General features: G+C 40.9%; 1 protein-coding gene across 1 annotated transcript in view; it reads left to right on the top strand.

Moving 5' to 3' along the window:
* The first annotated feature begins 423 nt into the window (after positions 1–423).
* LOC137342628 (sorcin-like) overlaps positions 424–10,577 on the top strand; it is a 35,097-nt gene continuing 24,943 nt past the window's right edge. The window contains exon 1 of the mRNA XM_068006660.1: positions 424–536. Within this exon, the coding sequence (XP_067862761.1) occupies positions 513–536 (24 nt within the window). The 5' untranslated portion in view covers positions 424–512. The remainder of the gene's footprint in view (positions 537–10,577) is intronic.

The following is a 10,577-nucleotide window of genomic DNA, read 5'->3' as shown; positions in this document are numbered from 1 at the left end:
ATTGTTCCTACGCAGTTGCCTAACTGAATAAAAATCACAAAAACCAGCGACTCGCACCAAATACGTCAAAGAGGTACTCCCTAACATGTGCCCCCAGTCTCTATTATAAATTACACAGTGAAGGTGCAGCTTTTAAATAATAATTAATATCTGGAGCACGAACCGCGCCCTACAGCTAACAGAACGCAAATACATGGAGGGACTTACCACTCGCCCGGGCTGGGGGCGAGTGAAGAAGGAAACCTACAGACAGAGAAATAGGACAAACATACATCCAGTAATTATTCTCACAAGAATCTACTTCATACTAATTGAAATACATTTTGCAAAAAGTTAGATAGCAATTTCTTCCGAATTGATCCTTTTGTTTGTTTGATTTGATCAGCCATCCTCCCCCTGGTGAAAATGGACCCGGCTGGAAGGGACTTCCGTGTTGCGAGCCCGAGCGGAGGAAGCTGAGCGCTGGGTCTGTGAGGAGAGTGACTGACTGACTGACTGACTGACGGGCAGCAATGGCTTATCCTGGATATGGGGCGGTATGTATTAGCTAGAAGAACCAGAAAGCGCCCATTCAGTGTCCCAAGGTGGTCTTGTTGCAAATGAACGGGGTAATTGTGTAAAACGAGACCTTCTGGGGTAATACTTTAATCGAGAAGTTGATGGGTATTTTTTTTTTGGGGGGGGGGATGGGATGGGATGGAATGGGGAGGCTGGTAAAATAATTCCTGTTATAACTAGCGCCATTTACCACGATTCAATTTCGATTTTACGCGTGTTATTGGATTTATAACTTAATTTTTAAAAAATGTAATATATATTTAAACGACTCTTCACATAAGTCATTACATTGGTGGCATTGTTTTCACATTTGTGCAAACCCGCTTAGCCATCTCCCCAGTCATTGTGTGGAACGGCAGGGGATGAACATCTTGGAAATGCTTCCGGGAACTTGCCCTCCTATGTGTATGTGACTGGGGTTTGAAACAGTGGCGATGTCCGTGAGTTTAGTGGTACACGTGCAGTTGGTGGCGTGTTCCTGGAGGGCCGCCTTCATTCTCCTCGCCTTCACTGTCCCCCCCCCCCCCCCCCGAGGTTTCACTTTCGGAACTCGCCACTATAGCGGTTGTGCTGCACGCTGATGTGTTGTACCTCTGGCGTTCTTTTGACTCTGATCATACCAAGGTATGGATGGGGAAAGTTTGGCCTATCCGTCTAAAAAGAGCCTGTGCTGCGCCCTCCCCCATCACACCATACAACTATGAAATAATTCCAGTGGCTTTACTTTCACTGTCCTATCTGGAGGTCTGTTTTGCATGTTGATCATGCTGTTTTTAAAATAAAAACTTGATTTATATCAATCTTAAATTTCCCTCTTGTCGTTTTGAAGCTGGGACCCTTTGACCCACTATGAAGGATGGGGTTGAAGTAGTGTGCTGAATTGAACTCTTCTAGAGCAGTTACTATCTTGCAAACAGATCCTCTGTGACCTGCAGCTTAGTTGTGATGTTAAGCTGCTGGTTGAACTTGCCTTTCAGGGGCACTGCTTGGATGCTTCCTCTGGCGAAGTCTAGGTAGGTCCCAAGTCAGAGTTGAATTGCTCTTCGGTGAGAGAAATTTGCCATTTATTCTTTTTAATTTTTGGCTCCAGATAAGGGAAAAAAAACACTGCTAACCTTCTCCCCGCCCACCAACATCACTCGCCTAACTAATACCTGCAACTTGCTACCCTTCAGCCAGTTTCTTGCCCAATCCCATATATTACCTTGAATGCCCACAGTTTTAAGCTTAAACCGCAGCCTTTCCTGTGGAACTTTGTCAAAGGCTTTTTGGAAACTTAGAGATACACATAATAGGACTTTCTATTGGCCACTTAGGATATCACTTCCTTTAAAAAGTAAAGGAGCTGGCAGGGTCTTCCCCTACTGAAGCTATGTTGCCTGCTATTTACTAGGTTATCATACAGATAATCCTGAAGTTTACTCTTAATTTATTCCATTATTTTACCTGGTAGTAATGCAAGACCAATGGCTTTGCAGTTTCTTGGATTCTTTTTGTCACCTGTTTTGTAAATGGGTACCACATTAGCTTGTTAATAATCTAGAGCGACCTCCCCAGTGTTTCACTCCCTCATGATGACCGACAGAACCTCATTCCTCAACTCTCTTTCGGTACCTTAGGATAAATACCATCCAGCCCTGGGGAATTCTTTGAACTCTTTTACCATGGCTAGGGCCTTCACCTCATTGTTGTCACATCGTTAATCTTCCACTGATTGTGGAGGGCCTATTACTATTTTCCCTAGTGAATAGTTGGAGGAATGTTCATGCTCGCCTTCAGCCCATTAGCATCCTTTAGGATGTTCCGACTGCCTTCCTACTGTCCTGGTACTTGGGGAAAAAAATGTCTTGCAGTTGTGTTCAGCGTCTGTAGTTTTTTATTTCTGGGTTCTTCTTTGTCCCGTGACCCACGATTGTAACATGATTCCGATGTCTCCTGAAACGTCGGCCTCCATGATTTGTAGTGTTTATTTTCCTTGTTTCACTTTGGATTATCTTGTTGTTCCATTTAGCTGTTCATAGCTTTAAGTTGTGAGAAAAGAGAAGTTCAAAAGGAAGGGGGAAAAAAAACCTTTTTTGTAGTAACTAGAGATGGGCAGGTTCATGCTTGTAACCCCTAAATCTGATGAATGTTTGTAGTGAATTTTGCAACATGTGCTGGCTGCACCATTATATTGCAGTCAGACTAGTTCTGAGAGAAGTCTGACTTCAGCTGTACACTGCAATTTAGCACAATCAAGAATGCTGAATTAGAAGTGGCATCAAGTTAAACTGACCTCAACGATTGGTTAGATGCTGATCCAAATTTGGATAGATGCTAGTATGTTGGTAATAGACGATGCTGAATACAATGTCTCTTACAGATCTTTTTATATCTGTTGTCAGACATCGGCAGTTTTTTTTTAAAAAAGGTTTGTTTTCTGACGTGTGCATGAAGAGGGCATAAACTCCACAATTCATTGTAGAATAGTGCTGTTTACAGCATCCAAACAGCTCCAATAATCTGCCGACAAGGATTAAATATGATGAGCTTGATTGTGACACCCTATCTCCCTTTGACTAGCAATAAATGTTTCCCAGCACTGCTGAGTATAAAATATAAAGTATAAAATGCCCCTCTAATACAATTACAGGAATGAAACAGTCATAAGAATGAATAAATTAATCTGTTGTCTAGTGACACTTGGACCAATTGTTACCTTGCTGACTTTAGTAATTAGTGAGGTATGTAGCCTGTAAACTCACTGGAGAAGCTCTCTTCTAAAGCTGTATTGTAAATGAGTCAGCTGAATTTTATTGGTCTCTGTACATTTTCTTTCTCATCAATCTTCTATACTCTTTTGAAGGTGTTGCTTCCTTTTACTGAATTAAGGTTCCATAGGCATCAGGTGTCATCTAGATGTCCTCATCTAAGTAGTTGTTATTCATGTGTGAGCCTTGGTAGGCTACTGAAGGATGGGGAAGTCACAGCTGAGCCCTGTGCTTACTGATGTCCAAATGTGCACTTTTGCCAGGGGACTCTGAATAATGATCAGGAGTGAAAATCCTGGCTGATTTTTCTGCTTAATCTAGGAATGTTGTGGACCCCTGCCATCTTAGCTGAGATTTGCTAAGTTGGTACATACAGGGAATCAAACGTGGGACCTTCCTGATCTATCTACTGGATAAACTTGCTGGGTCATTAATGATTTCCATCTGTCTGACAATTGTCAGGTTTTCTGCCTTGTTGGAGCTAGATTAATTGCTATAAATGCAGTAATGTATGGAGTGTACAGCATTAGAAAATCTGAAGGAATTGTACAATCAGGATGTGTGGATGACAGCTGTGTGAACAGTGACCTCTGAAGAGGTATGGATTAAAATGCCTTAATTCTCTGAATCTGAATTCTATCTAGAAAAAAAAAATCATGTTTATAACTTTATAATTGTGCAATTGGAGGATAATAATCTTAAAGGCCACAGTCACGTGTAACCTCCAGTTTAACTGGCATAGTGGCATTTTTATTTGGTTTTCAATGATGCCTTACTGGATGAGGGCAAGTGTGTGCTCTTCATGGTGAAAGAGGAGCTAAATGATTAAATAGTTTAGGCGGTAACATGGATTAAACACTTCTTTCATCTCTGAAAGCTGGGTTTCAATGTAGTGCAGACTGTCCGGATGAAAGTCTCTTTTAAAGGGTTCTGTCAGAAATAATTGTTGACTCATTTTCCATTGGGCCTTCAGCACAAAATTGTCAAACATTTGGTACTAAATTGCAATTTCACTAGGCAAAGCCATGGAATGACTGGTGTGGGAAAAGGAAATGGTCACAGTTCAGTATGCGGTGCTCTTCGGAAATTGGGGCAGAAAAGAGACAGCTACACCTGATCTGGAAACACTTGATTGTGACGCTGGGTGCCCACATAGAGCCAACTCTAGTTGGACGTATGCCTGGAGGTTTCATCACATGATCTCCTGCCCGAACTGCGCCCCGCCCAGTCAAATAGCCCTTTTCCCCCCATCTCCAATATTTTTATAGCTGAAGAACAAAAATGTTGAAGAAAATGGGGGGGGTGGGGGGAAACACTTAACACCCCTCTGATTTATCTCCTGGGTGACTCGCATCAGTGTCCAGGAGATTAAACTTTAATTCCTTAACAATCCTGGAGAGTTGGCAATCCTATGCCCAGAAAATAGAAATTGCTCTATTTCCCAGTGTTGACGCCTCTCACCATGACAAATGCAGAACCTTTTTTTAAAAATGTATGTATTTTTGGACATTCTTTAAGGTTGAAACTGTGTAATCTGATTTTGGGAAAGTCTGCATCTGTTTCAAATCTCTTAATTCTTAACTGTTTGAAAATACTGTGAGCCTTCTATATTTTGCATTTAGAAAATGCTGCAGTCAGCTACTTCATGTACTTTGGTATATAATAATGAAAGCCTGCTTACAAATACAGAGACATAAATGTTATAAAACCACGGCCTTCAAACAGAAGATGGTAGTTAGTGAATCCAATAAACAGCTACACCCTCGTATACCCGCATGCTTAATTTTTTCTTGAAGTTGCATCCTCCACATGTGTTCTAACATAAATCTACATAAATTGCAAAGTATCTTTTAGTTTATAGATAATGGAATAGTATTGTATTTCAATTTGTCACTATCTTGTAATATTTTTGAAATATACAAATTAGATCATCTTTGAGGTTATTTAAAGTTTAACATCGGGGGAAGGCAAATCCATTGTCTGCAATAGGATTCCTTCAATATGGTGCCAAATCTGGCTTCACTTCAAGAACTCCACAGATCAAAGGTTAGCAGAGCTCAATGGGGGCAATTTTAACCTAACTCACTGGGCGGGCAACCCACAGGATCGGGTGGACTTTTTTACACCTCGCCCAATATTATTCTCCTTTGACTTCGATAGAAAGTAAAATTGGGCGGGATATAAAACCAGCGTTGCACCCGACCCTGTTAGTTTTCCGACGGGCGGGTTAGGTTAAAATTACTCCCAATGTGTCCAATGAAATGTCACACTCCATAGAGCAAGTTTGTCATTTAATTTTGTTAGATACCTCTTTTATACAACACCCATAGTGGATCAAGAGTTAACATTCTAGAAGTATAAACCTAGGCTTACTGCCCCTCTCCCACAGCAGTTGGGGCACATCTCTAGACATTCACGTGTGAGACCAAGACCCCAGCTTCTAGAGAGACGCCAGTCTGGGTGTAGAGATTTGCTGCAGCAGACTGAGGAGAATGAATGGAAGGTCACTTGCATGGGCCCCTTGTCGTTTCGCAGTGGACCGTCCGCCAACCTCTGGACCCTGCGGCCCTAGTGTCCCTCATCCAAAGGGTGTAAATGACAGGAAGCATAGCAGAAGCCATGTTCCCCTCATTTACATGTCTTTACAGTTTTCTTGCCCACATATGGGTAGGCACAGAGGAATGTAAGATGGCAGGGACAAAGTGCAACAAGTCCCCAAGTTGCTTTGTTGCTTTGCATCACCACCGAGCCTAGATCTGCTGAAAAATTGGCAACATTGAGGTGGATAGCCTGGACCATAAACCATAACCTGTGCCAGTAGTCTGAAAAATGCACTTTTACAAGCTGAATTGGGTTGTGGTGCAGTTCAGAGCGTGTACAAACACAAATTTTAAAATTGACGTTATTAAAAATGATAATTCCAATCAAAGAACGAACTTGCATTCCCATAGCGCCTTTCACGACCTCGGGACGTCCCAAAGCACTTCACAGCCAATGAAGTACTTATAAAGTGCAGTCACTGTTGTAATGTAGGAAACGCGGCCGCCAATTTGCGCACAGCAAGGTCCCGCAAACAGTAATGAGATAATGACCAGATGATCTGTGTTTAGTGGTGTTTGAGGGATAAATGTTGGCCAGGACAACAGGGAGAACTCCCCAGCTCTTTGAAATTGTGCCATGGGATCGTGAAAGAACAGGCTGAGGTTAGTTTGATTGTGATAACGTTTGGAATTAGTGTGCCAAGTAGTCATGCTCCAATTTTCTGTGCTTGCCCTTAAGGAGATAACACATGGTGGGACAAGCTGCAGTGCTTTACTACCTCATGTAAATTACCATTCTCCATGTATGAGCCTGGGCAGAGAGTTTTGGCTATTTAACAATGGTGCTGGCTCAGCTGAGTCTAGTTTTGTGCCTGTGTGGGCATCAAGACAAGGACATTTCCAGTATGGGTCGCCTAATAGTAATCTAGAGCAAGAGCCCTGGATACTGCCCCTCCTTATCCTGGGGATGACTAAAACAATTCTCGTGTCTCCACTGTCGCCAACCTGAGATTGACCTGCAGCACAGGTTAAACCAGGGACCTTCTTGTTCTGCATGACTTGGAACCACACTAAGCAGTATATTTACCAACTGAGCTATTAAGGAAGGTTTGAATCTTATTTTAGAAAACAAGCTCACTGGTGGAGGGGTGTTGGGTGGTGCAGTGGGTTAGACACTGGCCTTTTAGCTCAGGGACCTGGTTTGAAATCCAGTCTAGACTGATAGGATACTTTCATTCCATGTGAAAGGAGTTTAAGCAGTTTTAATCTATTTCCTACTGGGCATGGGCCTACAGCACAAGATTGCCCCTAATTTGGCACTGATTTACATTCTCGCTCCAAGAGGCTGGTGTGGAAAATATAAGGAATGTCAAACTGGTGCTGTAGGGGCTAATTTTTGAGATTGGGGCTGAGGCCCATTGCAGGAGAAGCTTTACTCTGCATCTAGCTGTGCTGTATCACTCTGTGAATGCTTGGTGCTGCTGGTACTGGGTACCTGAAATGGAAAGTGTTCCACTCCCCAGCACCTTACTGTGCACAAAATTAAAAGAAAATGATTAAAGTAAAAATCTGCAGTACACAGGGGATGCAAACTTAAAGTCTGCACAGATTTGCTAGTTGTTTTTGTTTTTTTTCCAAATGTTTAGGGAAGGTCTTTGATCAGGAACATCTACTGCTAGAGGACTAGAAAAACTTGTTTTCGATACTAACATTGGAGAAAAAAATCCTACAGTATGCAAAATGGAAACAGATTGCATCTACGTGCAAACATTGATCCAGGAAGTTTAGGAGATTCACAGATATCTCAATAATTGCTGATCTCGACAATACTATTCAGACCCAGTGTTAATCTTGTAAACTAAAGGATTAAATGGATGAGCACGCTTCTCTTTCAATGTTTTTTGGCTCTAAATATAGATTTCAGGGTGTATCAGCTGAAAAGAAATTCTTAAGCTTTCTTGCAGAATGCATTGTCCTAACCCTAACGCCACTTCTGTAGTTGGCTACTCGGAGGGCGCACATGATTGAGTACGTCTCCCCTTGGGAAATGACAGAACACTTCCCACCTGGGCCCATGACCCAGTCCTCCATGCTGCTGCATGTCAAGGACCCTTAATGCTATGTTATCAAACAGCTGAGGTTTTTGTTTATGTTGAGAACAGACTCAGTTTTTATTCTGAATATGTATATGTGTATATCTTTGGTCTGCAAAGCTCACCATAGTAAGGTCTAGTAGCTAAATATTTCTGTATTTATTTTGTGTGTAGTAGGTTAGTCTATAGATTTACATATTACTGTACAGTGAGGGATTAGTTAACACATGAGAAAAAAATCAATCTTTTATATTGTGATATATATATATATATATATATTATATATATATATATATATGTGTGTGTGTATATATGTGTGTGTATATGTATGTGTGTATATATATATATATATATATATATATACACATAATCTTAAATTTTGATTTTATGAAAATAAAGTGTGGTTGGCGACCTCCATTTTAAATATGTTCGAGAAATTTCAAAAGCACAAATCCATTGATTTCAAGTGGATGTGTAGGTTATATAAAATGTACCATATTTGGATCTGTGCAAAAAAAAAAAGGGCTAGGAAGACAAATGCACAAAGTGAAAGTGAGTGACGGCAGCATTTTAAAATCATGATTTTTAAATTGGGCAGAATTTTACTTCATTTTAACATGGGAGAACAGCTTTCTATAGGAAATGAAATGAGACTACTTGTAATCACAGATTACCAGGAAATGTACAACAATTTAATTGAAAGTGCTAGAAATCTAGGTTTATTAATAACTGCGTTCTGCTTTTTAAAAAAAAATTAAACCTGAATAATGTAATTGAAAAGCTGTGGCGGCTGAGTCATTGAATACATTCAAGGCTGAGTTTGATCAGCAATGAGTCAAAGGATATGGGGAGAGGGCAGGAAAGTGGAGTTGAGATAAAAATCAGATCAGCCATGATCTCATTAAATGGCGGAGCAGGCTTGAGGGGCCGAATGGCCGACTCCTGCTCCTATCTCTTATGGTCTTAAATATTGTCATTTTTAGAGATGTGAATCAGACCTGCTCTGAGATTGAAGTAAAATGGCAGTGTTGGAGTAATTCTGGTGAAAAATATCCTTTTGTAGTGAATTAAGTTATACACAGTGGATTTGTCAATATGATCCTTTTTTTAAAAAAACAACTGCTTTTTAAACCCTATTTAAATTTTACATATGTACTTTAGTGCATAAACTGGCCGTACTTGCTTACTGACCGAAAAAATATAAAAGACGACTAAAATAGAACACCATTTTAGATGTGAAACTTATGGATCATCTTACTTATGAGAAAGACGTGCTTTTAGTCAGTTATGAGCTCATCTAGACAGCTCTGTAGGATATCCCCTTTTTATTTAAGCTGTACTATGCCTATAGATGCAGAACTGATTATAGTGATGCAAACACTGGCTTCACTCATAAACAGAGTTCTGATTGTCCTAGCAGCTCCTCAGTCAGTTAAAATGGTGGTAGTCAGCTCTTTTTCAGTTGGTAGGCACTGAAAAGTAGCTTGCTACACAATTAATTTTTAAAGCTGGTTAAAAGTTTGCTTTCACACCAGAAGCAGTTATGCTACTGCTGCCTCAAAGCAAAAGTGAGACTACTGCTTGTAGATACTCTTGTTTACTCTGCACTGGTAGAATTATAGTGCCTTATCACGCCAGCATAAACCAGTTTGGTGGTAGCAGTCTGGTGGCTCAGGAAGGCAAATGCCCTGTGGTTTGGTGTGGTAAGCCAGAATCTACAGTTGGCTTCAGCATTTCAGCGCTCTACATCAGGTAATGATGAGATCAGGTATGGCTACAATAGCCACCACCAATCAAATAACCTAATACTACTGTCATCATCTGGACTTAGACATGAAGAGTAGCCACTTGGGCAATGTACTGGAGGACTACTAGTGTCTGTGGAATCCTGTCCAACATAAATCAACACAGAGGTGGTAAAGTTGAGAAGCCATAGTGAAGGGATAAGATCCAAGGTACAGGGCAGCACTAAGATGGAAAAGAATGAAAGAAGATGGTAAATCAGGAAGTAATGCTTAGGCAATGCTAAATTTAGGTTTTAAGAGCCTGAAAATTGTAGGAGAAAAGAAACCTCAGAAATGGAAGGACTGCCATCGTTTTCAAGTTCTGTGAAAAAATAAATTAGAGTAGGAGACTCTGTAATGAGTCATGACCTCAATACAGTGGTGATTTAGGGAGGAGAAAGTCATGTAGGATGGCAGAGATCTGAAGGAACAAGATGGAAGTTCAGGGGAATATTGATAAAATGAGAAAAACATGAAACCTTGCATTAGAGATTGAGGTTGGAAGCTAGAGTGAGACACAAAATGCTTAGCAATGGCAAGCTTTTTCTTGTACCCTACCAAGGGGCCAGAGTTGCTTGAGTAGCCTCCCTAGATATGAGAACTGTAAGGAGTCTTACAACACCAGGTTATAGTCCAACAGCTTTATTTGAAATCACAAGCTTTCGGAGGCTTCCTCCTTCCTCCTCCGAAAGCTTGTGATTTCAAATAAAGCTGTTGGACTATAACCTGGTGTTGTAAGACTCCTTACATTTGTCCACCCCAGTCCATCGCTGGCATCTCCACAGATATGAGAACAGTATGGATGGATGGGCTTTATAGAGAGTTAAAATTTTCCAAGGGGAAAATAAGCAT

This window comes from Heptranchias perlo, chromosome 2 (assembly GCF_035084215.1).
Source record: "Heptranchias perlo isolate sHepPer1 chromosome 2, sHepPer1.hap1, whole genome shotgun sequence".
In the NCBI taxonomy this organism is placed as follows: Eukaryota; Metazoa; Chordata; class Chondrichthyes; order Hexanchiformes; family Hexanchidae; genus Heptranchias; species Heptranchias perlo.
Note: the sequence above shows the minus strand (reverse complement) of the source record. Positions and strands in the feature narration are given on the sequence as shown.